A 27,862-nucleotide genomic window follows, 5' to 3' on the forward strand; every position below is an offset into this window, starting at 1 on the left:
AAATGTTCAACCTTTGTCCATATAAGCTGTGATCAAGACTTCCACGAAGAATCTTGTATTCAAAAGGTTGAAAGTGTTGTTTTGACAGGAAAATTAATAGTATAAGGGAAAAGAAACACGTTGAGCACTAATTATTTAAGAGCCTTAGCTTGTGATTATTTTCATGGAAAAGTACCGTACCTTGTTCTTAATGGCTAGAAACTGGAACGTCCTATTGGTTAAAAATAAATAGCTTAATGTGTGAGGAAACCAACAAAGCAACCAGAAAAGGCCATTAGCTAAACATGGAATCCTGAAAGGAATCTTGCTCCAGCCCCAACTCTGAGGTCAGGGTTCAAGCCCAAGGTTGACAAACAGCAAGTCACATGAGCTCAAGAACAGCCAGCTGGGCCTGTTGGGGCAAGCTTGTGGTTCTGAAGTGTCCATGTTGTTTTAAGTGTTTTCTTTGCACCCCAGCTCTGTATTGGGGATTTCGAAGCTACACATGTTGATGCTCAGTTGTTAGTCTTGGTGGGCTCTGGGGACCAGATGGAGGTGCTCAGGATCGAATTCGGGTTGTCTTGTGCCCGAGAAGTACCTGTACTATCGCCCCTGTACCCTAAGTGTTGATTTATTTTTGTGCTTTTGAGCTTCCTTTTCATGAGCTTCCCTTCAACAATGCAATTCTAGGGGCTGGAGAGAGAGCACAGTGATAGGGCGTTTGCCTTGAATGCAGCCTATCCGGGACGGACGATGGATGGTTCGAATCCCCTCCCTACTAGGAGCAATTTCTAAGCACAGAGTCAGGAGTAACCCCTGAGTGCCGCCAGGTGTGGCTCAAAAACCAAAACCAAAAACCAAACCAAAACCAAAACAAATAAACAAAAAGCAATTCTAACTCTGTGTCCTCTCACGTCCTCTTGCCCATTACAGCAGTGAGCCATGGAGCTGTATTTTGGGGAGTATCAGCACGTGCAGCAGGAATATGGAGTGCACCTGAGACTGGCGAGTGATGGAGCCCCCAAACAGCACAGTTCCCAGCCTTTGAAGGCGGGCTCCTATGGCGTGAGCATCCGGGTGCAGGGAATTGACGGCCATCCCTACATCGTCTTGAACAACACCGACCGTTGCCTGGGGGGCCCACACTTCTCGGAAAATGGGCCGGGCCTCAGGAAGGAGCCTGTCCACGCCAGCAATGGCCCTGCAACAGATGATCTCAGTGAGGAGGAGCTGCAGTTCCCAGAGAACCCCTATGCCGACCCCGGCCCCTCTCGACCCTCGGAGAGCAGGAATGGCGTGGCAGTGGCAGGGGATCCCAAAGACAGGCAGGGAAAGCCTGACCCCATGTCCAGCGTGCAACGGCACTCTGACATCCCACAGCCTTACAACCTCGGAAAGTCAGAGCCCGGTTTGCACTCCAGCCAGTCTCCCGAGAGCACCTTGCCCCGAGGAGAGGGTCGTCAGACACCGAAACCATGGAAGCCTTCTAGTGTACCTGCAGAGGAGCCACTGCAGTCCGGCACCAAGGGCCTCCTGCACCTCTGTGGCAGCGCAGTGGTTGTGGAGGACACCAAGAAGCAGTCGGCGGTGTGCGTGAGCCTGCAGGGCTGCGGCAAAGCAGGGGCCGGAGAAGAGGCCCTGCAGCCGCACCTTGATCCCGGTCACGGTACCCGCAAGCCCCGGCCTGATGTGCTTCCATTCCGGCGCCAGGACTCTGCGGGACCAGTGCTGGACCGGGCACGCTCCGAGTCCGCCTGCACCACCCCGACGGCCGCTAGCTCACTCTACCGCTTCCTGCTGGACGAGCAGGACTGCGCCCTGCATGCGGACCATGTCAACCGCCACGAGAACCGCCGGTACATCCCCTTCCTGCCCGGCACCGGCCGCGACATCGACACCGGCCCCATTGGCGGCGTTGAGCAACTCATCGAGAAGTTTGACCAGAAGCCCGGACAGCCCCGGCGAGGCCGAAGCGGCAAGCGGCCCCGCCTGGCACCCGAGGACAGGAAGCGCTCCCGCAGTGTGGACAGCGCCTTCCCTTTCGGGCTGCAGGGCAGCTCTGAGTACCTGAGCGAGTTCACGCGCCACCTGGGCAAGTCCAGCGAGCACCTGCTGCGCCCGTCACAGGTTTGCCCGCAGCGTCCGCAGGTGCCCGAGTACCGCGTGCGCCCGCGTGCCCCCACCACCAGGCTGCAGTGCCCCAGAGCTGCCCCGGGGCCCAGCGAAGGCCTGAAACCCGCAGACCACCAAGGAGGTAGCACCACCCCCCTCCCGGCCCCGAACCCCAAGGAGGAAGATATCAAGACAGCCACTGCAACGGTGCTGCTGCAGAACCGCGGGCTCGCCACTTCCCCTGACTCTGGTGCCAAGAAGATTTCTCTCAAGTCTTTTTCCGAAGCCTCAAACATTCAGGTAAAATCAGATTTTTGTTGTTACCTTTTTTTATAGTGAGGGGTGAAAGAGGGCTTGGGTAATACCCGACTGAGTGCAGGATTTACGCCTTGCTTTGCATTCAGGGATCTCTCCTGGATCTCTCCAGGGTCTCGGGGAACCATATGTTGTGTTGAGGATGGAACCTGCCTGGCCACATGTAAGACATGTGCCCTACATTGTACTTTCTCTTTAGCCCCACATCCAAATTTTTAGGAATGCCCCCATGTTCCCTTCTATATAGATTTTATCCAATTGTATATTTCTTTTCTCCTCACCTCTGCTCCCCCTCCCCTTTCTCTATTCTTCCCCTCTCCTCCCCCTCCCCTTCCTCTCCTCTTCCCTCCCCTCTCCTTTCCCCTTCTCTCTCCTCCCCTCCCCTCCTCTTCTCTCCTCTTTCGTTTTTTGGGTCACATCCAGCAGCGCTCAGGGATTACTCCTGGCTATCTGCTCAGAAATAGCTCCTGGCAGGCACGGGGACCATGTGGGACGCCGGGATTCGAACCAATCACCTTAGGTCCTGGGTCTGCTGCTTGCAAGGCAAACATCGCGGTGCTATCTCTCCGGCCCCTCCCTGTATGATTTCTAAGTTAATTGAAGTACAACTAGATTCCCTTTGCCTAGGAAGAAATTGGTCAAATACTATAAGAGCGTTCTTCCTTTGGGGAATGGGAAAACAATTGGTGCTTCCATATCTTTCCAGTGGGACTGCTTCTAGCTCCTTGTAGGGGATACCCTCAGGGTTCTGCATGCCCTCCAGGCCTTTAAGCCCTGTATGCAGCTCCCCAGTATAAATACTTTGTTTCTACATAGAGTTTCAGCATCTACATTTCTGTTGATATGTTCATTTTCTTCTTGACAGCAAGAGGAAAGGAGATGGAATTAATTTCTAGCCTGAGAAATTAATTGATCCCAGTTTAGATAGTTCCAAACTAATGAAATTTAAGTAATGTGTTTAGTGTTTTTGCTAGTTAACAATAAAAAGTAATGATAGTGATAAAAATATAAAATAAGGATGGTGAATATTGAATACCATTTGTTAGCTTCATACAACTGAATTGCACCAGTTGTATGAACGCTGGCATTGTTTATTTAATTGCCATTTACAGGTGAGAAACAGAAGGTGAGCAGAAGCCAGACCAATGCTTGAGGTTATAGTGCCCCTAAGGAATAGAGCCAAGTTGAAACAAGATTCCTTACCTGAGAAATTATCTTTTGAAAAGTAGGACTGTGTTTGGAAGTTTGGGTTTTTCCTTTTTTCAGAAAGATCCTGAAAAGCTCAGCCTATGGTCTAATGCCAGACATTATGTTCTAGGTCACACCGGATCTATTAAAAGGTCAGCAAGAGCTCACTCAGCAAACCAATGAAGAGACGGCCAAGCAGATACTGTACAATTACCTCAAAGAAGGGTTAGTAATTATCCTTAAAGTATCTAAGTGTTGGCATTTATGGTAGGGCGCCTCATTTCCTACATACATACATCCTTCCTTCCTACAAACCCCCATGCATGTATATATACATGCATGTATACACACACTTTTTTAAGTTTTTGGGCCACACCCGGTGACGCTCAGGGGTTACTCCTGGCTATACACTCAGAAATCGCTCCTGGCTTGGGGGACCATATGGGACACCAGGGATAGAACTCAGGTCCATCCTAGGTCAGCCACATGCAAGGCAAACGCCCTACTACTGTGCTATCGCTCCAGCCTCATATACATACATTTAAAATTTTTTTCCTATTCTGTTTTCTTTGGGCCACACCCAACATTGTTCAGGGCTTACTCCTGGTTCTGCATTTAGGGATCATTTCTGGTGGATTTGGGGGTTGATTGTGTGCCATACAAGTGCCCTACCTGCTATACATTCTTTCTTTTCTTTTATTTGGCTTTTGGGCCACACCTGGCAACACTCAGGGGTTACTTCTGGCTCTGTGCTCAGAAATTGCTCTTGGCAGGCTCTGGGGACCATATGGGATGATGCTTGGTATTGAACCTGGGTCCGTCCTGGATTGTCTGTAAGCAAGGCAAATGCCCTACTGCTGTGCTATCTCTCTAGTCCCTGTACTACCTTTCTGACCCCTCAAAAACTAACAGAAATGTCTACAATGCCTCAGTGATTGGGGTTTTAAAAGAGCATTTAAGACCGATTTGGTAAGAGGTGAAAAAGTGGGGAGAAGAATATCACACTTGCACTTTTCAGATGATCTTGTTCTGTTTGAAAAAAACAAAAAGAACCAAATAAATGACATTTAATGTGGAAATGATATTGCTATCACCTTGAGTTTTGCCGTGCACACAGGGTTCATTAGCTGCCCCTTATTAGAAGTTACAAATTAAAAAACAATGCTGGAGCTGACACTGGCCATAGACCCCTGCTTTTCCTCTCTAAAGCAAGTCTGAGACATTTCAAAGCACCACATTCCACACACCTTATCTTTAAGGTGGTGTTTGTATAATCTGGTTTTCTGGCCTGACTTAGATACTAACTGTTCTGGAATCGTAGCTCAGGAATTTGAAGTTTCTGTTTCAGTTCTCTCATCAGCTGTGATTAAGAAGAAGAAAAGCTTTATGGTTTGGCATGATTGAAAATCACTTGGCAAAACTCTGTGGTATCAAAATACTGCACCCTTTTGTGTTTTTACTTACAGTGATTCATCAGTAATGTAGAGCTAGCAAAATAAGGTCACAAGATAATATAAGGGCAAAACAGTAACCAAGGAGATTCTTTTTAAGAATTTTCTATCAGTATCTTTCAAGGGTTTTTCCCCTCAGTGTTAAGATGAAAATAAAACTTTTTTTTTAAAAAATTCTTTTTTTTAAGTTATTGGGTTGTTTGTGTGTGTGTGTGTATGTGTGTGTGTGTGTGTGTGTGTGTGTGTGTGTTGCACATACCTGTATCTATTGAGAAAGGTGAGATATAAAGTGCTTATTTAAAAACAAAAAGTTGCATTTCAAATCACCAGGTACGTCTGGTAGGTAGAAGCTACTTATGTCATATTTATCCAATCTTTACCTGTGAATGTAAATTAGACAAAAGCTTGCTGGGTTGACTGTCTGAAGAGACTTGTGTTTTTGGGAAGGCAAAACAAGTTCAGATCATTAAAGATCATCCTTTTTTTGGGAGGTGGGGTATATTCTAGTCATACCCAACGTAGTGACATAGCCTGTAAGGGGTAGTATTCTCAGCTTAGTGCTCAGCTTTGAGCCACTTCCCCAGCCCCACAGATTATTAATAGAAGCTTTAAAAGTAAAATTTGTCACAGGGAGAGAAAAGGAGGAGAGATATTTCGTTGCTTTCAGTGCTAGTCATTTAAAATCAAACAGCAACCACTTAGAATGTGGCTAGCTTTGTCCATGTTCCATATTGGAAATCAGCTAATCCTTCTGAGTAGTAAGTGACATAGAAAATCAGTTTAAAAGAGGATACTCAATTGGTCCTGCTTTTTATGATAATTGTGTCTGCAGCTCTAATTTACGCTTCTTCTTAAAGGACTTATGTGGAAATCACAGTGCATAAAATATTTGTAGACTAATGACTGTATCCCAATTTTTTAAAAATTTCTACCTCTTTTAGAAGCTCTGACAATGATGATGCTACTAAAAGGAAAGTCAACCTGGTCTTTGAGAAAATCCAGACTTTAAAGTCACGAGCAGCAGAGAGCACACCCGGGAATCATCAGGTAATGAGATTCTTGTATTTTCATAGGATGTGTCAGCAATGTGGTAATTTCAATCTATACATCTGTTTATAGTAATAATTGGGACATTTCTTGGGTTGTGAGCTATACTTACAGTAGATGGTCATCTTTTACATATTCAACATTTTATATGGGGAAGGACCGGAGAGATAGCATAGTGGTAGGGCATTTGCCTTACAACCCCAGGACCAATGGTGGTTCGAATCCTGACGTCCTATATGGTCTCCTGTGCCTGCCAGGAGTGGTTTCTGAGCACAGAGCCAGGAGTATACCCTGAACACTGCTGGATGTGACCCAAAAACCAACCAACCAAACAAAAAATACCAAAATTTTATATTTATATGGGGAGCAAGAAAGATAATATAGTGGGTTTTGTGTTTCTCTTGATCAACTGGGATTCAATTCCTGGTATCCAATATGGTCCTCTAGGTTCTACCAGAAATAACTCCTGAGCACTGCTGTGTGTAGCCTCAGAATAAAACAAAACAAAACAAAACAAAAAATTTTATATGAGTGTGAGGCCACACCCAATAAGCTTAGGGCTTACTCTGTTTTTTGGTTTTTTAGGCCATACCTGTTTGATGCTCAGGGGTTACTCCTGGCTAAGCGCTCAGAAGTTGCCCCTGGCTTGGGGGGACCATATGGGACGCCAGGGGATCGAACCGCGGTTGCGATCTTTTCTTGGCTAGAGCTTGCAAGGCAGACACCTTACCTCTAGCGCCACCTTGTCGGCCCCAGGGCTTACTCTTAATTCTGTGCTCAGGGATCACTCCTGGTGGAATTTGGAGAACCTTATGGGGTGCCAGGGATCGAACCCAAGTTGACTTACATGCAAGGTCAATACCCTACTTGCTATACTATCTCTCTGACTCCCCACATATTATTAATGTGTGATCCTGCCCTTTTATCAGAAATGTTTCAAGATCTTTATAAAAATACAAAAGATGCAATACAGTGATGGCTGGGATAGTGGCTGAAGTGCATGCCTTGCATGCATGAAACCTGGGTTCAATCCCTGACACTCCAAAACCAAAAATGGTGCGACAAAGAGCTTTGCTTCTTAAAGGTGTAGGATGTGGGTGAGTGTTGGAATATTTGATTTGCATGTATGGATTCAATATATACAAGCCAATACATGCAATCTTGGGCTGATCTCCTCCTACCCAGATGTATATGTCAGTGAAACAAATTGATGATGCAATTTAGAAATGAAATGTAAAGGTGGGAGAGATCAGATGAATGAGCTAATTGATGAGATTCTTACCATCATTATAGACAGATTTTGGGGGTTTTTATTTGCTGTTTTTTGGAGTTATATCTGAGATGCTCAGAGCTTACTCTTGGCTCAGCACTCAGAAATTACTCCTGGCGATTCTAGGGGAACATATGGGATGCCAGGCTCAAATCTGATTGGCTTTGTGCTAGGCAAGAATCCTACCTTCTGTACTATCACTCCATTGTACTATTGCTCCAGCCCCTGTAGCCAGATTTGGAAGATGAATGGAATTGAGTTCAAGTTATAGAACTTCAGAGGGTAAGAAAAGAAATAATAAGATTAATATGGTCTGGGTTGAGGTAGTGAGGGGAAGCCTACTGGCATAGGTGGAAAGAAAAGGAAGGTGTGGAGTGATGGCTTAATTAGTTTTAAAAATCTGCTTGTTAAGGAGCTGAAGAGAGAGTATAATAGGTAAGGTGTGTTTTTTTTGTATGTGACCCAGGTTTGATCTCCAGTGAGACATATGGGCCCCCAAGCACAACCACAATTGATTCTTGAGTGCAAAGCTAGGAGTAATTACTGAGCATCCAAAAAAAGTAAATTGTGTAGAATACCAATTGGGACTTGGGATTTTTTTTGGTTAAAGAAAGGGTCAGGATATGGGAGATAGCAACTCCAGAAGCTGGAGTGCAAGCATGGCAGAATGGGGATAAAGTTTCTTACTGTAAAGTAGGCATATATATGTTTAATTTTTTAGTACTACCAACTGATTCCCCAAAGCGAGTAAAAAATTTATGCTCTCACCTATAATGTATATTCCTTCTCTCTTTGTGCAAGAATGCTCTCAGACTTAGATTGTCACTTCTGTTCCATTGGTCTAGTTGTCTTCTACACCAATGCCACACTATTTAGTTTAACAATATAGTAAACTTTAAATCTGCTATTGTATTATCTCCTCAAGCTTGTCTGGATTATTTTAGGTCTTGTTTCCCATGTTATTTTAAATTAGCTTGTCAGTTTCCGTGTATCAGTTTTTTTCCCCACACCCAGCAGTGCTTGCTGGAGTGGTGCTTCTAGTTTTGTGCTCAGAGGTTGCTGATGTTTTTGGTGATTATATGGTACAGAGCTCCTGTATGCAAAACACTTGGCTTAATCTGTTGAGCTATCTCTCCAGCCCAATGTTTTACCATCAGCAATGGGATTATGGTATTTTATGGTTGTTTTAATTTTCAGTGCTCTAATTACATTGCTTGAGTTTTGAAATGTGTGGTAGCTGGTGAAAGACCAGCCATTGTAGGACTAATTCAGAGTTAAGTCTGTATTGGTTATTTCTCAATGCATGCCAGACGATTGTGTCGAGTATCTTATCTCATTCACTTTCATAGTTCTTACCAAAGGGATAAATCAATTATTTTCTTATATCTGGAACCAGAGTTCTAATAATCAGTAATCATTTATTAAGGTATAGGTATGTGTTGGGTTTTGTAGAAAGAGAGCTATAAAGGATGGTTTCTATCCTTTGTAGAAATTCTCAAATTATTCCTTCTGACATTCTAATAAAAAAATAAGATGAAATGATGCATATTCCTTACGAAAATATACAATTTTCATATTTCACTTATAAAACTAAAAGTGAAATTTTATTTTCACTTACAAACATATTTTGTTGATGTTTTGTTGACAAATTATTTGCATTTGAATCTAGAATTTATTATGGAGAAACCATAATAAAAATATTTGACTTTTGGAATCATCCCTATTTGAACATGAGTTATTATTATTTTTGTATGTTTATTGCTTGTGGGATTACATTTTCTAAGAGTTTGTTTTGGGGAAAAGAAAACCCCATGCTACAGTTTTATAATTCTGCAGAATATATTTCAAGATTTCTAACATATATGCTACCTATGTAAGTTTTAGTCAAATGGAGTTAGTGCTGAAGTGGCGAGGTGTTTGACCAGTGATTCACATGACTGTGCCAAATGCAATAAAATGAAGTTCCCTGTGGTCCTGGTGGAGGTGGTGGAAAAAGGTAGGGTGGGGGTGTGTGATAAACTGTGTGTAAAATCAGGGACATGTTAAAATTGTATCTTAAGGTATTTGGTGTTACTTCTGATCATATTTGGGAGAAAGGATTAAAAATAAAGTATTTTGATCATGTAATTTTGAGTATTTTTTATAATTAATTCCAGGCTTCTAATTCTTCATTGGAAGTCAAAGAACTGTTGGAACTGAAAGACATGCTGACCACAGAAGTAGCTGACCTTCAGCAACAGCTTAAACTAGAAGCCAAGGTATCTAATCTTTCCTTTGCTTATTTTCAATTTCTGTTTTGATTTATTAAAAATGTTTTCAATTAACCATTGGGATGCCCAAGTGTATTGAAGGCCAATCTGAATTCCTCTCTCTGCCATTCTGCTGTGCAGAGACCTTTATTATTTTAAGTAACCAAAGCTTATCAAGGCTCCTTGGGCAGAGAAAAGGAAACACTGTGGAAGACAGACCAGCCAATAGAAAAATAAATGTATGGAAAACATCTGGGCCAAGTAATGAGCAGGGAAAGGAAATTTAGATCTGTTTGTTTCTTTTTCTCTTTTAAAAGAATTTCATAGTATTATATATTTAAGTTCCTTCCAGTTATGAGTTTCTATTTCTTTTTTTGTTTTTGGGCCACACCTAGTGACACTCAGGGGTTACTCCTGTCCTGGGTCAGCTGCGTGCAAGGCTGGTGCCCTACTGCTGTGCTATCGTTCCGGCCTTATTTTTTCTATATTTATAGAAATATTTATAGAATATATTATTCTATATTCCGGCCTTATATTTCTATGCCTTATTTATCTAATAATGTTAGTACAGAGCTAAAGCTCATGAGGATTTTGGAAGGACTTCTGGGTGTCTCTCATGGACGTACTTTGAAATCTCACCTATTTTCCTTAGAATCAGCAGAACTTCAAGGAAGAGAGAGAGAGAATGAAGTTGAATCTGGAAAAGCTTCAGAGCCAGCATGCCAGTAAGGTAGAGGAGAACTCTGTTCTGCAGCAGCGCCTGGAAGCAAGTGAAGATGAACTCCGGAAGAACCTAGAGGAGTGAGTCCTGGGCCACTAGTCTCTCTCTCTGCTTTTATCTAGTAGAACCTGGATTTGTGTCTATTTATTTATTTATTTATTTATTTATTTATTTATTTATTTATTTATTTTTGGTAAATAAAATAAAATACTGTTTTATCACTTTTGGGCTATACCTAGCAATACTTATGGCTTACTCCTGGTTCTTTGCTCTTGTATTACGGCTATTGAAACTTGGGGAATGATATGTGAAGCCAGGGGTTGAACCTAGTTGGCTATGTGCAAGACAAATACCCTACCAGCTGTTTTATTTCTCTGGCCTGTTGTGTTATTTTAATACAACTTGACCTCTCAGTTTCTGGTAGTGTCTGCCAACCAAACTTGTTTTTCTCTCTCTTTTTTTTTTATTGGGGTGGTGGGCATATCCGGCAATGCTCAGGGGTTGATCCTGGTTCTGCACTCAGGAATCAGGCAGGCTCAGGGGGACCATATGGGATGCTGGGGATCAAAACTGGGTCGGCTGTGTGCAAGGCCTTCCCCAATGTGCTATCACTTTGCCTTAGCCTCTTCCCTTCTTAAAGAAAGTAATATATGTAAGGTATGAATCTGCAGACAGAAAGGGTAATAAATTTGAATTACTTTGTACCTAGCTAAAGAGTGTCTTGCTACCGTTCATCCCATAGAGAGATTTTCCTGGCAGGTAAGGACAAAGGTAGAAAATCTGAGCTAAGTTGATGCCAAAAGCATGACTATTCAAGGAGTTGAGGTGTCACTTCCAGAAGAACCCCAGGCTCACGGCCTATATAATGGAACAGTGGTTGCAAATCTGTCCTGGAAAGTGCTAGTTTTTGTGGCCTGTGTTTGTAATTTTTATTTTGCAGAGAAGGAAAATCATGCCAGGTGATAGCTTAAAAGGCTATGTGTGCTTTTATGCAAGAGAGCTTCTTTTTTTTTTGTTTTGTTTTTTTTTTTTTGTTTGTTTGTTTTTGGCCACACCCCGAGGTGCTCAGGGGTTACTCCTGGCTGTCTGCTCAGAAATAGCTCCTGGCAGGCATGGGGGACCATATGGGACACCGGGATTCGAACCAACCACCTTTGGTTCTGGGTTGGCTGCTTGCAAGGCAAACACCGCTGTGCTATCTCTCCGGGCCCAAGAGAGCTTCTTTTGAGCCATAGTATTGTAGACTCTTGAATACTACTGGGATTATTGCCAGGTCAGGCCCTTCCCACCCACCCAAATGACTATAGTGCAGCCTTGGCACACAGGAGGTGAAGGTTTGCTCCCTCACACTTAAATGGCCCCACACCCTGATTCTTCTGTGAATCTTACCAGGAATGATCCATGAGTACAGAGTTGGGGATAGCTCCTGATCACACAGTTGTGACCCAAAGCAGCAAAAAAGTGGCTCAAGTTCAAGGAGGAGCTATTGTCATGCAGGTATTAAAATCTGTGATCAACAATCTGGAAACTTTGTAGATAGAATGTCTGTAAAACATCAGTGTGATCATCACAAAGAATGAGAATAAACAGTGTTGGCGGGGATGTGGAGAGAAAGGAACTCTTATCCACTGCTGGTGGGAATGCCGTCTAGTTCAACCTTTATGGAAAGCGATATGGAGATTCCTCCAAAAACTTGAAATCGAGCTCCCATATGATCCAGCTATACCACTCCTAGGAATATACCCTAAGAACACAAAAATACAGTACAAAAACCCCTTCCTTACACCCATATTCATTGCAGCACTATTTACCATAGCAAGACTCTGGAAACAACCAAGATGCCCTTCAACAGATGAATGGCTAAAGAAACTGTGGTACATATACACAATGGAATATTATGCAGCTGTCAGGAGAGATGAAGTCATGAAATTTTCCTATACATGGATGTACACGGAATCTATTATGCTGAGTGAAATAAGCCAGAGAGAGAGAAAAACACAGAATGGTCTCACTCATCTATGGGTTTTAAGAAAAATGAAAGACATTCTTGCAATAATAATTTTTAGACACAAAAGAGAAAAGAGCTGGAAGTTCCAGCTCACCACAGGAAGCTCACCACAAAGAGTGATGAGTTTAACTAGAGAAATAACTACATTCTGAACTTTCCTAATAATGAGAATGTATGAGGGAAATGGAGAGCCTGTTTAGAGTACAGGCAGGGGTTAGGTGGGGAGGATGGAGACTTGGGACATTGGTGGTGGGAATGTTGCACTGGTGATGGGTGGCGTTCTTTACATGACTGAAACCCAAACACAATCATGTATGTAATCAAGGTGTTTAAATAAAAAAAAAAAAGAAAGAAAAAAAAAAAAACATCAGTGTGATAAAGCCACATTGAAGTGACACAAACCCAAGTTGAAAGTAAGGTTGAGAGGCCAGAAAGATCATACAGTAAGAAGGTAAGACACTTGCCCTGCAGGCATCTAACCTGAGTTTAATCCCTGGCATCTCATATTATCTCTGACTAAAGAGCCAAGAGTAACCTCGGAGCACCATTGGCTCCAAAACAAGAAAAACAAAACAAAACAAAAAGCAAGTAATAAGTTGGAATGCAGTTTTGAGGAAAATTGGAGAAAACTCAATCATTACTCCTTGCCATTTTTAGGCACATAGATTTTGCTTTTAAATATTTCTCAGAAATTAAGTTTGGAAAATAACTTGCTAAGTAAATGAGTAAAAAAAATACAGGGGAAAATATACCTCACAAAATGAGGTGGTCAAGTGTTGAATTTGATTTAAAGCAGAGATCAGCAAACATTGGTGTCAGGCAATAAAATCTTGAGTGTTTGCGGGCTCTATGATCTTTCTAGAACTCCATATTGTTCGGGTTGATGAAGCAGGACAGATGTCTGAGCTGAGATATGTAACAGAATGAGTTTTATCCTGTTCCTGAACTGGAGCAGGTGGGTAGTGACTTCAACAAAAACATTTATTAGAAAAACTTGTGGTTTTTTTGTAAATTCTTAATGTTTGGTGTCAATATTTTGCACTCAACAGCTCTTGTCGGGGAGAAAAAGGCAGTGTCACCACTATTTTTGTTTCAAGGGTTGACTTTTCATTGCCCTGTGCCCAGCTCTCGGAGGCTCTTTGAGCCTCTAAATGACTCTGCCTGACCATCTGCAGGCCTGACATAGAGCAGGAAGAGACTCAACTAGGCCCCTGGGAAATGTTTCTGACAAACTTCTTCCCTCCAGGCTGTTCCAGGTGAAGATGGAACGAGAACAGCATCAGACAGAGATTAGAGACCTGCAGGACCAGCTCTCAGAAATGCATGATGAATTGGACAGTGCCAAGCGATCCGAGGACAGGGAGAAGGGGGCTCTGATTGAGGTATGAGGGGCCCTCTGCTGAAGAGGCTGTACTGGGTGGGCCACTGAGTTCTGGGGTATTTCTGTGTACATCTGGGTTCTGGGGGCTATTTGTATGTGCATCTGCTCCTGCATCTCTGAATGGACTCTGTATAGCATGTGTTGGTTGGGGTTTCTTGCTGGACAGTGCATCAAAATCCTAGCCCAGACCAAGAGCCGTCTGTTTGGTCATATTTGTGCCATTTATTTATGCCTGTTCAATCATCCTTTTCTTTCTCTTAATTTGTTTTGCTAGTTCCTGCCTGTTGTTGGTAATACTGTGAGTGGCTGTGGGCTGCCAGTGTGCTAGCTGTGGTGCTGGCAGAAGGTCACACTCAAGGTTGTGTGGTATCTGCATTTGTGTTCATGAGGCTTACTAGACAAAGGGAGGGTTGTGTACCCAGTGGGTATTCAGGGCCACACACTTACTTGTAGGGTAGGGCTTGAAGCTCCTGAGCCTGTTTTCAGACCTGTTCTTATTTATTTATTTACTTATTTGCATTTTGGACCACACCTAACAGTGCTCAGGTCTTAACTCCTGGCTCTGCACTCAGGAATCACTCCTGACAGGTTTGGGGACCATATGGGATACTGGGGACCAAGGCAAGTGCCCTATCTGCTTTTCTTTTATTTTTTCCCTTCCCTCCCTTCTCTTCTCCTTCCCTTCCCTCCCCCACCCCCTCCCCTCCCTTCCCTACAGCTTCCCTCCCCTCCCTTTCCTTCCCTTCCCACCCAATCCTCTGTTCATCTTTGCTGGATCATTCAAAGCAAATTATAGATAATGGTATTCTTTCATTCCCCCAATATTTTTGGGAAATGTCATACCCAGTGATGCTAAATGTTTACTTTTGGCTTTGCAATCAAGAATTCCTCTTTGTGGTACTTGAGGAACAATATGGGATGCCTGGGATTGAATCCAGCTTGGCCCCATGCAAGACAAGTGCCCTACTCACCATACTATCTCATGGGGTCCCTCATCAAAATTTTAAGCATGCATTCTCAAGAAATTAGGACATTTTCCTATACTATTACTATCATGCTTAAAAATTATCATATGTTTTTATATTTTGTCCTCTTATTGTTATTATTTTTGTGTGTGTGTTGTTTTGTTTTGTTTTTCTTTTTTTGGTTTGGGGGCACATCTGGCAGTGCTCAGGGGTTACTCCTGGCTCTATGGTCAGAAATCATTCCTTGTAGGTTCAGGGGATCATATTGGATGCCGAGAATCGAACCCGGTCCTGTCCTGGGTCAACAGCATGCAGGGCAAATGCCCTACTGCTGTTTGTTCTATCGGTCCAGCCTCTGTTTTGTTGTTGTTTTTGAGCTATACCTGTGGTGCTTTGGGCTCAGGGATCACACACTGTAGCATTCAGGGGACCATATGGAATGCTGGGAATCAAACTGAGGTTGCCATATTCAAGGCAAGCAACCTACGCTACTATTGGCCTGGTGAACAGTTTTTACTTTTTTCTTTAGAAAAACTTCCTAATGATTAGTTCCCAGAGAGGTTTATGAAGTTTGACTTGGAACCAAAATGTAGCTTTGTAAACAAATTGGACTGGAAGGGGAGCCTGTTATGACCCGAGGCTCCTTTCTCTGTGCCTTCATTGATTTCTGAAGTTGCTCTCAGAACACCAGAAACATCAGTTGCCTGGTTCAATCCTTCAGAAATGGGACTTTTTAGCTTTGCCTTCATCTATTCACATCTGTTCTTTCACATCCCCTGTGCCAGCTACTTGCTTCTCTTCCTCTAGGCTCTGATTCAGGAACTTCCCTTTGCTTATTCTCTCCCTGTCCTCCCTTCCTTTGCTTCTTCTTTCCCTGCCCTCCCTTCCTGCCAAACACAATGCTAAGCAACAGCATTTCCAGGATCTAATTTACTTTTAAAAAGTGGGACTCTTTCTGAAGTAAGCTATCTGCTTCTTTGCCTCTGGAAACACAAATTGTTGGATGTCTAAGGACATAAACTGGATGTTTATCGGCTTGCTCACAGTGGGAAGCAGGATAAGAATGTGGGGTCTGGGCTGGGCTTTCACACCCAGGCTGCTCACTGGCCACAGTGAAACAGGGAACCTTTTCCCAAGGAAACATTCCTGCAGTCACTGCTGACCTTCTGGTTATGTTCCTATATGGAACCTGTTTCATCTCCTATAGCCTTTTATCTGCAAAAGGAGTTAGGGTCATTACGCTTCTATAGGCCATTATGGAGGGCTTTCTCTCATGGAAATTATACACACACACACACACACACACACACACACACACACACACACACACACACCCTCACTCACTCACTCACTCACTCACTCACTCACTCACTCACTCACTCACTCACTCACTCACTCACTCACTCACTCACTCTGTTTTTATCAACTTACTTGGACTTTCCATCACCTCCCCTCTGATGGAAAGGAGCCTGGGATACTTTGATAACAGATTATAATTGGGCAAGTTTTCTCTGACCTTTGGCTTTCAATAGACTCTTAAATATAGGCAGTATTAAATATTTAATCTTTTGAATGCTCCTGGAAGATTGAAGCCTACCTACACAGTGAACTGTCTATTTTTTGTTTGTTTTGGGAACAAGACTCAGGGCTTACTCCTTGTTCTGTGCTCATGGATCACTAGCGGTGGGACTTGGGCTATCCAATACGGTACCAAGGTATGCAAGGCTGATACTTTCATAGTTGTACTGTATCTCTCTAGCCACAGATTCTTCTTAAAATTATTTTTTATTATAACTGTGATTTATCAAGTGTTCATAACATAATTGTTTTAGGCATTATATATTCCAGCACCGGTGTGACTTTCCCTTCACTACTATCCCCAGTTTTCTACCTACCCCCATAGCCTGTCCTCTTGTAGGTACAAGAAATTTACTTAATATTCTTTGTTACAATACAAAGGTAAATGGAATTATTGAAATTTAGGTCAGTAAAAGTCAATTGGTGGTCATTGTTATAACTCACAATGGTGTTAGTAAAGTCATTTTCTGAGGATCTACTGTGCTAACTAGTGCTAGCTGAGTCTTCTTTGTTATTGTTTAGGCTCACTGAGCTTGATCTTCTATGCAACTTTCCCATCAGATTTATTGTGATCCTGTTGGGCTGATAATATGGCTGTGTACTTTAGGATCTATAGATCCAGAGCAATTTGGTGACTTGTCTGTTTGATATAAAGTTCAGTTGCAGAGCTGGGCTATTTCTATGTTGGAGGTTGTCTGGTGTGGGCTGCTGTTCCTTCGGTAGAAAAAGAATCTGCCTGCCCCTGTTCTGAGAATGCTTTAGAGTTGTCAGCCCAGACTACATTCCCTGAATATGAGCATATTCAGCGGCATTATGTTCTTTTGGAGATTAGTTGTGGAATTGGATCATTTCTTTGCAGGCATGATGTTGGGTGTGGAAAGGGGCTTAGGTTTTACTTTTTGAAAACTTCATTACAGATATGATTATAAAGCACCTTGTAGTGTCTTAAATGATTATGCTTCCCTCTGCTCTGCATGTAAGGTAAGAAATTAAGAGGTATGGTAGAATTTTCTGCCATTCAGCTATGCACTTAAATATGAGTGCTGTGGTCTCATTCACTCAGAGTTTGTGTCATGTGTCTCTGGCCTGTGTTGAGGTGCATGTCCTCGAGGAGCTCTGACTGTGGGATTGTACTGGTTTGGACTAAAACTGTGTTTAGAAAGGAAGTTTCTAAAATAGTTACAAACGTAAGACACATCTGAAAGGCTATTAATGAAAAATACTTACATTTTAATGAGAAACTGACGAAGAAGGGGTCAGAGTGACAGTACAGTGCAGAGGGTGTTTGTCTTGCATGCTGCAAACACAGGTTTAATCGTCAGCATCCCATATGGTCCTCTGAGCACTGCAAGAAGTGATTCCTGGATGCAGAGCCAGGAATAATCGCTGAGTATTGTTGAATGAGGCCCCAAACTCCCTCTTTCCCTCATCACAAAGAAAAAGTTAATCACTATTTGTGAATGATATGATACTATATGTAGAAAACCTTAAGACTACCCCCCAAAATACCCAGAAATAATAAACCTGTACAGCATACTGCAGTGCTGAGAAGTCCATGGCTTTTCTATATGTAGACAATGAAATACAAGAGATTTTAAAAAATAAACAAAAACAAAAAACACTGACCATTCACATTTGTGCCTTAAAAACTCAAGTACTGGGCCGGAGAGATAGCATGGAGGTAAGGCGTTTGCCTCTCATGCAGGAGGTCATCGGTTCGAATCCCGGCGTCCCATATATGGTCCTCCCGTGCCTGCCAGGAGCAATTTCTGAGCCTGGAGCCAGGAATAACCCCTGAGCACTGCCGGGTGTGACCCAAAAACCACAAAAAAAAAAACAAAAACAAACAAACAAAAAAAAAAAAACTCAAGTACTTAGGAATCAGCTAAAAAGAAGAGGAGAAAGGCTTATACAAAGAAAACTATAATCGGGGCCGGGTAGGTGGCGCTGGAGGTAAGGTGTCTGCCTTGCAAGCGCTAGCCAAGGAAGGACCGCGGTTCGATCCCCCGGCGTCCCATATGGTCCCCCCAAGCCAGGGGCGATTTCTGAGCACATAGCCAGGAGTAACCCCTGAGCGTCAAACGGGTGTGGCCCAAAAAACCAAAAAAAAAAAAAAAAAAAAAAAAAAAAAAAAGAAAACTATAATCAGCACATGTGTTTGGCTACATGGTGCCCAAGTACATGTTGCCTACATCTCCCCTCTTGAGAAGTGGTCTTTCTTTCCTTTTTACTTTTATGTGGTGTTGTGTACCAGGACTTATTCTGCCTTGGAGAAGCCCAGGATCTCACTTGAATGCATTACTTGTTACTCTATCTTTCTTCTCCTACCCTTCCTTAGTACTTCAGAATAAAATCTATTTTTTTGTTTAAGGAAAATTTTAATCACCACCAAAATAAATTAAAGAGGATACAAGGAAATGGAAATATATGTACTCATGGATTGGAAGGATTGATATTGTCAAAATGTTAATCTTGCCCAAAGCATTATACAGGTTTAATAAAGTTCTTATAAAAGTACCCATGACTTTTTTTTTTAAAGATATAGATCAATTACTATTGAAATTTATATAGGATAATTAAAAACTGAATATCCAAAGTAGTCCTAGAAAAAAGACATTATCTTTCTTTCCTAGAATTCTCTTTCCGTACCTACAGACTATACTGTAAAGTTGTAGTAACTAAGACACTGTGGAATTTGTATAAAGACAAACTCTCAGACCAATGCAATAGAATTGGGAATCTAGAGACAGATCTTCAGATGATATAGAAAGTTAACTTTTGATATAAAGGGGCAAAAAAATATGAAGTGGAACAAAGAAAGCATCTTCAAAGTGAGCTCAGATCCCTTTCTAACACTACATACAAAAATATTTCAATATCAGATCTGAATTAGTAAATTACGTTGAGGAAAATATAGATAGAATTCCCCCACTTTCTGTTTGGGCCACACTCAGCGGTGCTCAGGCTTTACTCCTGTCTTTGCTCTCAGTGCTCAGGGGGCCATGTGTGGTGGTGAGGGTTGAACCCATGTTAACTGCATGAAAGACAAGTGCCCTACCCACTGTATTATTGCTCCTGCCATAATAAAGGTAGAATTCTTCATGACATTTTTTGGAGGCAACTTCAGTGATTTAAGGTTATTAGCCAATCTAACAGAAAAAAAGATAAACAATGGGACTAAATCAAAATACTGTAAGCTTCTGCACTGCGAAAGAAACATTGACCAGAATAAAAAGCCACCTTACAACCTGTATGAAAGTATTTTCCCATCACTTATTTTATAAAGGGTTAATATGTGGAAATATAAAATACTACAAAATTGTATAAACAAACAAATAATAACAACAAAACCAAAAAAAAGCCCATCTTGGTTATTGAGTTTAGTACAAGGGGTAGGGTGCTTGCCTTGCATATGACTGATCTGTGTCTGATCCCAGGCACCCCATATGGTCCTCCAAGCATAGCGAAAGTAATTCCAGAGTGTAGAGTCAGGAGTAAGTTTGAGCATTGCCAGGTATGATCCAAAACAAAACAAGATCAAAATAATGATGGGGGGGGGCACTAAACAGAAACTTAGTCAAAGAACTACTCATATAGATGACTAAAGATATATGAGAAAATGCCCTGCTTATCATTTCGGAAAATAATAACAATAGTAAATTAAACAATAATGAGATATCATCTCACACCATTAATATGGGCACACATCAGGAAAAACAAAACCCCTGTGGACAGTGATGTAGGTTAAAAGGGACCCTTGTTCACGGTCAGTGGGAATGTCAACTGGTCTAATGTTTGTGGAAAACAATATGGACACTTCTAAAAAATATGAAGCATTGAACTTACATATGAATTAGCAATTCTACCTCTTGGCATCTACTTTAAGGTCCCAAAAAGTATTCAGAAGACACCTACACTCCTACATTCAGCACTATTCACAGTACCCAAAACAGAAACATTCCAAGTGACCAGAAACTATGATTAGAAAAAGAAACCAGGGTACATATACACAGTGAAATACTACTCTGCTCTAGGAAAAGATGAAATCATGCAGTTTGCTGCTACAAGGATGGATCTGGAGAGTATCATGATGAGTGAAATTAGTCATAAAAAGTAGAACACACACCGAATGATCTTCCTCATATGTAGGATATAAAGAAACCTGGAAAGGGATCCCCAAAGGTAACAGAAATAGAACTAATCTTTAGCAGTTTGGATGGAGTATAGGTAGGATTGGACAAGTACACTGGGACAGTGATGGAGGGTGTGGTGCTGGAATGATTATTGTAAGAGGTCGCACCATTAACATTAATGAAAATCATAAAAAATGATTATAACTAAGAAATTATAGAATTTACTATATTGGGCATTTTAGTTCATCTTTCTGGAAAAGCTGTCTCATGGTTTTCTGTCTTCTGCTGTTTGCATATGACACTCTTTCCCTCCTTTAGTGGGTGCTGACCAAAACAGGTGTGGGGCACTCTGGAACTTTTGGAAAGCCTCTTATTTTTTTTTTTTTTTTGTTCGTTTGTTTTTGAGCCACACCAGGCAATGCTCAGGGCTTACTCCTGGTAGACTCAGGAGATCATATGAGATGCCTATGATTGAACCCACATTTGCCTTTGTGCAAGGCAAATACCTCAACTGCTGTACTCTCTCTGGCCCCACTGGGAAGCTTCTTGTGGAGGAGACACTACAAGAAGCTTCCTCATGCTAACAGGACTGTCTGTGACTTGGTGTTGTGTGAAGCATAGCTTCCTATGGGCAGATCATCGGGTGCTGTGGAGATTATGGGGTGTCTCTGAATCATAGCTGATTGTAGCCATGTGCGATCATTTTAGAAAAGAACTTCATTTCCCCCGGTCTTTCCTGATTCCTTCTCATGCCCTTTCTTGATTCCTTGTCAATTCTGGGATGCCATTTCTCCATGCTTCGGATTGCATGGTCACTCTCACATTGGTTGCTGAACACAGAGCTCAGCTGCCTTTACACATTCCTGCATATAGTTTGACATGCTTGTCTTTGGCCCCTGCTGCATGGCTCGTTGTGGTCAGAGTCTGCAGAGCTAAGAGAAGTAGCATTGATACCCCATTTGTTGCCCTGTCACCACACTGTCCCCTAAAGGTGATCCCTCTCAGGTGTGTTATATCTGAGCTCCAGTTACTTATGAGTGAGAATATATTTGTTCATCTCCATTTCCCCAAGTACAGTTCTATTAGTCATGAGGTAACCAACACAGTCTTCATTTGTGTCAACTCATGCTCTGTTCTCACATAAGCATGTACTCTGGAATCCAGTTTTTTGTTTCCTTTTGGGGCCATACCTGGAGATATTTAGAGGTTGCTCTGCATTCAGGAATTATTCCTAGTGGCGCTCCGTGGACCATGTGGGGAGAGCAGGGAACAAACCTGAGTTGACCGTGTACAAGGCAAGTAACCTATGCATTGTACTATTGCTCTGTCCTGAACCTCCAGCTTTTATTTGCTGTGTCCCTATCTCTCTTCTGCGGGGAGGGTCAGGTTACACCACACATAGTGGTACTAAGGGCTTGTTTCTGCCCTAGGGCTCAATCTTAATTGGAGTTGGGAGATCATATGTGGTACTGAGGACCAAACCCATGCAAGGCATGTAAAGCATGCAAGGCGGCCCCTACCCTTCTGCTAATCAGTTTTTACCTTCAGGTTTGTAACTGGCCCAGGGGGCATGTTGGTTTTGAAAGTTCTAACCCTGAATGGCCAAAATTTCATTTTTCCTGATGAGAGTCACTCTCTGGTTTGTACAGGTTTGCACATTTCTCTTTCATCAGCTTGATAGAAGTGGGACTCCTTGGTCGAGGAAGTGATAGAGAGATGGGTTTTGCCTGTCTGTCTCTCCGGAAACTGTTGTGTGTTGCTGAGTGTCATGGCAAGGTGTAATCTGATTGAATTTGTGCAACACTGCACAAAAAGCTCCCATCCCAGATAATGGCATGGCAGTGTAGAGTGGGCCAGGAGAACTCTGGTTCTCGTCTTACATAGGCAGCAGCTCATAAATGGCAGCATAAAACACAGCCTAGACCTGAAAAAGATAAGTGTGGGAAGTGGAACTTCCTTATCGACAGAACAGTTAAGAAACGTGTGAGAGTCAGAATGGGAAACTGGGCACTGAAGTCATAAGGACTTGTCAAGAAGCTGCCAGGAAAACCCAAAGGACTAGCCAGTGACAATCTTGAGAGCCGGAAGGGTCTCTAGGACGCTCTGATGAGGGCTGGGCAGCAAAGTGTCCCCTTCAGGATTTATCAGAGTGATGTCTCCTTTTATACGATTTGCTTTCATGTTCTGTTTGTGTGTCTTGGAACATGCCAGAGTTTGGTGCGACAGATTTTTGTTGCTTTCATTTTGCTTATCTGCACCTGTTAGCCACACTCTTAAGGGCAACTTGTCTATAGCACAGTGCTCCTTACGGACATTCTTGATTCCTGGATTCAGCTAGTGAAGAAAAATGAGATTCCACTGTCTCTTAGACTTGGTGGATACAGTAGAATATTTCTTCCTCAGTGAAGGACTTTTTGAGTGGGAAGTTATCCCTTACCTAGGAGACCCTAGGTTCCCAGACTAAACCTTTCTTCCTCTGTTTCCCCAGAGCTTTAAAGCATGATTAGTTACAATGGTTAGTTAACCTGAAGCAACCATTGAAACAGGCTCATTCAGAATTCTGACTTAGTGAAAAGAATTATTCTGCTGTACTGGATCATTCGTTTATATGTACAGAGCAAGCAGGCTCCAAATATCATTGATCTGCACACACTGAAAATAGAATAAATCAGGGCCAGGGCCAGCACCATTTTATAGTGGGTAGAGCATTTGCCTTGCATGCAGCTGACCCGGGTTTGATATCTGGCATCCCATATGGTCCCCAATGGCTTCCAGGAGTGATTTCTGAGCACAGAGCCAGGATTAACCCCTGAGCACCACCAGGTGTGTCTTCCCGCTCAAAATAGAATAAATCATGCTAGAGTGATAGTATAGTGGGCAAGGCACTTGCCTTGCAGGTGATTGTCTCAGGTTTAATCCATAGTATCTCATGTGGTCCTCAGAGCTCACCAGGAATGATCCCTGAGTGCAGAGCCAGGAGTAAACTCTGAGCTTCACCAGGTTGGCCCCAACTCCTCATCACCCAGGGGCTAGAAAGTTAGTAAGGTGAATATTTACCTACATGCTTATTTTGCATATAGGTGACTTGATTTTGATCCTCTGCATTCCTTATGGTTCCCAACCAGGAGTGCTCTTTGAGCACAGAGCCAGGAGTAAGCTCTGAGCACCTCCAGGTATAACTCCCAAACAAATAAAATAAAAAATGGACTATATCAGATCTGTGTTCCTTTTATAAGGAGCTAACCATCTAACAGAAGTGATAAAATAATAAATACATGGACTGTAAGGTGTGGCCCAAAAACCAAAAGAAAAGTTGTAAATGTTGTGATAAGTACAGATGATGGGACAGGGAGGGAGGATTCCAGGAGGACTTCTTAGAGGAGTCAACTAATTCTTCAGTAATATTCTGAAAGGTAGAATTGGGACTGATGAGGACAAAAGGCCTTCCAGACAGAGGTGGTATAGTTGATGTCCTGGGGTTGGATACAAGGAACAAATGGATGTTACAAACCATGTGAGATAGAGAAGATGAGCACTGGAAGCAGGGAGGTGAGGTTACATGTCCATGTGACAGAACTACTGTGTGGTTGGTTATAAGAGTCAAGGGTGAAAGAGGTCAGAGTTGCCCAAGTTCCTGAGCAGGTGGTGCCAATCTCAACAATAATAAACAGAGGAAGGAAGGAACTGACAGATTGACTAGAAAATGTCAGAGGGCTGAGTCCCAGTCCTTGGGATATGAGAAGGACACACAGGGCTCCCATAAGGTGAGCTAGAGATTTCAAAGTTAGGCATTTGGGAGGTTGCGGGGCAGATGGGGAGAGCGGAGGGAAGAGGGAGGAGAGAATGGAAAGAGAGAAGAGAGAAGAATAAGGGAAGAGGGAGGAAAGAGGGGAGTGGGAGAGGGGAAAGAGGAGAGAAGAGAAGACGGGAGAGATCAGATTATATTTTCCCAGAAAAGGAAAGGGAGCACACAGGAAGTAACAGGGTGAAACTTTGTTTTTGGTTTTGGTTTTTGGCCCACACTTGGGGTGTGTGTGTGTGTGTGTGTGTGTGTGTGTGTGTGTGTTTGGCCCACACTTGGGGTGTGTGTGTGTGTGTGTGTGTGTGTGTGTGTGTGTGTGTGTGGCGGTGCTCAGGGCTTACTCCTGGCTCTGTGCTCAGAAATCGCTTCTGGCAGGCTCTGGGGACCATCTGGGATGCAGGGAATCGAACCTGGGTCCATCCTGGGTCAGCCACATGCAGGGCACACGCCCTATTGCTGAACCACCATCTGGCTTTAGACAGAACAGTTGTAAAGTGTCTGGTGGGGAGGATGAAAGGGGTCAGACAGTGGAAGCTGGGACAGAACCGGTTGAGGGGTGAGGGTCAACCTCAATGGCAGGAACAGCCATCACCTGCAGACTGAGGGCACCTTTGAACAGAAACTGTAGCTCAGAAAGCCTGGCAGGTGTGGGATAGCTTTAGGGGTTGGGGCACATCCCTACAGGTATGACTCTGGGTGAGGTTCCTGGCACTGAGAGGCAGGATTTACAAGTACCCCTGATTGCTGTGGCCCCCAGCACCACCAGGCTTGAGCAGCATGGGGATGCTACTGCCTGGAAGACCAAGAAAGGGGTCCTATGGTGTGTTTTGTTTTGTTGTGGTGATTGTTACTGCATTCTTTGTTTTTGTTTTGGGAGCACACCCAGCAGTGCTCAGGACACTAATGTGCCCCATGTCTCTCATTGAAGCATGCGCTCTAGTCCTTGTGTCTGTGTTGTGATTGTTTTGACCTGAAGAATCCTTGGCGATGGGAGACAGAAAAGAACAAAGTGACAGAAGGGAAGGTTGAAGTGAGCCTGGAAGGCCCAGGGTGGGCGTGAGTGGGCTGTTTGGGCTAGGTCAGGGGTGCAGAGGATGTGAGGGGCCTGGGGGTAGCCACTGGAGGGCACAAGCAGAGGAGAGTGGCGCAGGTTGCCTTGGGCTGGGCTCAAGGCAGTGGAAATTGCTGCCCCTGTTCTGCAACTTTCTTGGTGAACTGTGGTGAACTGTGTGGTGGTAGGAGAGCCTGTGAATGGCCAGGGCTGCCTAGAAGTACATCCCGATTTTGCAGCACAGACTAAGGCCTTCACCACACATGGGTACTGGGGGTGTAAGTTGATGCAAAATCCCCTCTCCTATCCTTCCCTTGCAAAATAAAAAAAAAAAAGGAACAGAAAGAAAAAAACCAAAACCTCATCAAAGCCTTTGAGACCACTAGAGACTATGCACAGCCAATGAGAATGAGGCACCCCCACCTCAGGGTATGAAACGTTCAAGATTTCCCTTTTCTTCTCAATTTAAAAAAAGCAGGGTCAGAGAGATAGCACAGTGGTAGGATGTTTGCCTTGCATGCAGCTAATCCAGGACCAATGGTGGTTCAATTCCTGGCATCCTATATTGTCCCTGTGCCTGCCAGGGGTGATTTCTGAGCACAGAGCCAGAAGTAACCCTTGAGCGCTGCCAGGTGTAACCCCAAAACCAAAATAAAATAAAATAAAATAAATAAAATAAAGCAAGGAGATTGTAGAGATAGTTCTTTAGTTCTTTGCTTGCCTTTAATGCAGCCAAACTAGGTACGATCTCTAGAACCCCATATGGTCCCCCAAGCACCATCAGGAGTGATACCTGAGCACAGAATAAACCTTGAGCAGTGCTGGGTGTTCCCCCCATTCCCCCAAAGAGGCAAAGTCAGGGAACAGAGAACAGTATAAATGGATAGGGCAGGTGAGTCCTTGCATGTGACCCACCCTCCTTTGATCCCAGGTACCACATAGAATACCCTGAGCTGCACCAGGAGTGATCTCTGAGTCCAGAGCCAGGAGTCAGCCTTGAGACCACTGCACGTGACCTAAACCTGTCCCCTTCAGGAAAGTATCTTAGACAGACACATAGAAGGAAGTGGCATCGAAAGGGGTTTTGAGTGGAGTGTGGCCAGGGGCATGGGTATGACTACCTCGTGTATAGTTGAAGAAAGGTGAGAATCCTCAGCTGCCACTCTACTGTCTTTCCCTCAGGAACTCTTACAAGCCAAGCGGGATCTTCAGGACCTGCTCATCGCCAAGGAGGAGCTGGAGGAGCTATTGCGGCGGCGGGAGAGAGAACTGACAGCTCTCAAGGGTGCCCTGAAGGCTGAGGTTTCTAACCACGACCAGGAAATGGACAAGCTGAAGGAACAGTATGATGCGGAGCTGCAGGCCCTGCGTGAGAGCGTGGATGAGGCCACCAAGGTGGGTCCAGATAGCCCCCTTAGGCCCTGGCTTGTGGAGGTGAACTAGTAGTCTGGCCATGCCCCCTCCTCAGTGCCAACCATCCTTTCCTGCCCTTCTACCCACTGATGAAGCTGTGCTGTGGACAGTGGTCTGAGGGCACATAGAGTGTTCCTCTGTGTTGTAAAGAATAAGTTCCACTATGGTTGAGGGTGTTTCCAGTCTAAACACAGAACACCTGTTGGACATTGTATGAGGAAAATTGGGGGCCCTCCTTACTGTAGACCATATGAGGTGCCAGAATGGAACTGGAGATGATTGCATTCAAGGCAAGTGCCTTAACCTCTGAACTATCCAACCCTTTTGTGAAACCTTTTTAAGAAAAGTTACATTCTTTTTTCAGCTAGAGGATTGAGTTGGCTGAATTACCCAAATCCTCAAAAGATAATTTCTCTCTTAACTCAGAATTCTTGGCTCCTGCAAATAGATTTTTCTCAGTATGTAGCAGTGTTGGTGTGGACCTGGCATTGACTATTGGAGAAACACAGGGTGCTCTTTTAAAAGGGACGTTTTTCAGAGGCCCTATACTGATGGTGTTTTAGGGCCTCTGGGGTACACAGGTGAAGGATACACAGAAAAGAATTGCTGTCATTTTCTCTTTGCTCTTCCCTTGCTCAGAGTCAGCAGCCTTCTCACCCCTCAGCTCTAGTGCTCTACGGATTTTTTATTTGGGCCTGGTACTTTCTATGTGACAAGATGGATGTGGAGGATGAGCATGTCTGCAAACAATCAGGAGTCTTGGAAATAGTTGGTTTGCATACACGTGTGTATGTGTGTGTGTGTGTGTGTATGTGTGTGTGTGTGTGTGTGTGTGTGAATGAAAAGCCTATTGATTGTCCTCTCAGCTTTGTTTTTGTTTTGTTTTCTACAGATTGGTTTTGTGGTGCTAGAATGATAGTACAGTGGGTAGGGCATTTAAACCTGTATATGGACAACCCCAGTTTGATCCTTGGCATCCCATCTTGTCCCCTGAGTTTACCAGGAGTGGTTCTTGAGTGTAGAGTGAGGAGTAAAGCCTGAGTACTGTTGCTTGTGGCCCACCCCCCAAAAAAGATTGGGTTTTGTTTGAGGGAGAAAACCAAAATGGACTTGTTTGCATTTCTTTCTGGGGATTTTTTTTCCATCTCACTCCTTTAGTTACATCTTTCTGGTGTGATACAGTTGGTTTTCATGCACTA

General features: G+C 43.4%; 1 protein-coding gene across 3 annotated transcripts in view; it reads left to right on the forward strand.

Annotated features, from left to right (window-relative positions):
- The window catches only part of CGNL1 (cingulin like 1), a 154,160-nt gene that overhangs the window by 59,555 nt on the left and 66,743 nt on the right, over window positions 1-27,862 (forward strand). For 2 of the 3 annotated variants that reach the window (XM_049773591.1, XM_049773590.1), the window contains exons 2-8: window positions 913-2,391; window positions 3,725-3,819; window positions 5,987-6,092; window positions 9,519-9,620; window positions 10,264-10,412; window positions 13,587-13,722; window positions 26,433-26,645. In XM_049773591.1, coding sequence (XP_049629548.1) covers window positions 922-2,391; window positions 3,725-3,819; window positions 5,987-6,092; window positions 9,519-9,620; window positions 10,264-10,412; window positions 13,587-13,722; window positions 26,433-26,645 — 2,271 coding nt within the window. In that variant the 5' untranslated portion in view covers window positions 913-921. The remainder of the gene's footprint in view (window positions 1-912; window positions 2,392-3,724; window positions 3,820-5,986; window positions 6,093-9,518; window positions 9,621-10,263; window positions 10,413-13,586; window positions 13,723-26,432; window positions 26,646-27,862) is intronic. The other variant, XM_049773593.1, reaches the window with a different exon arrangement.

This window comes from Suncus etruscus, chromosome 5 (assembly GCF_024139225.1).
Source record: "Suncus etruscus isolate mSunEtr1 chromosome 5, mSunEtr1.pri.cur, whole genome shotgun sequence".
Taxonomy (NCBI): Eukaryota; Metazoa; Chordata; class Mammalia; order Eulipotyphla; family Soricidae; genus Suncus; species Suncus etruscus.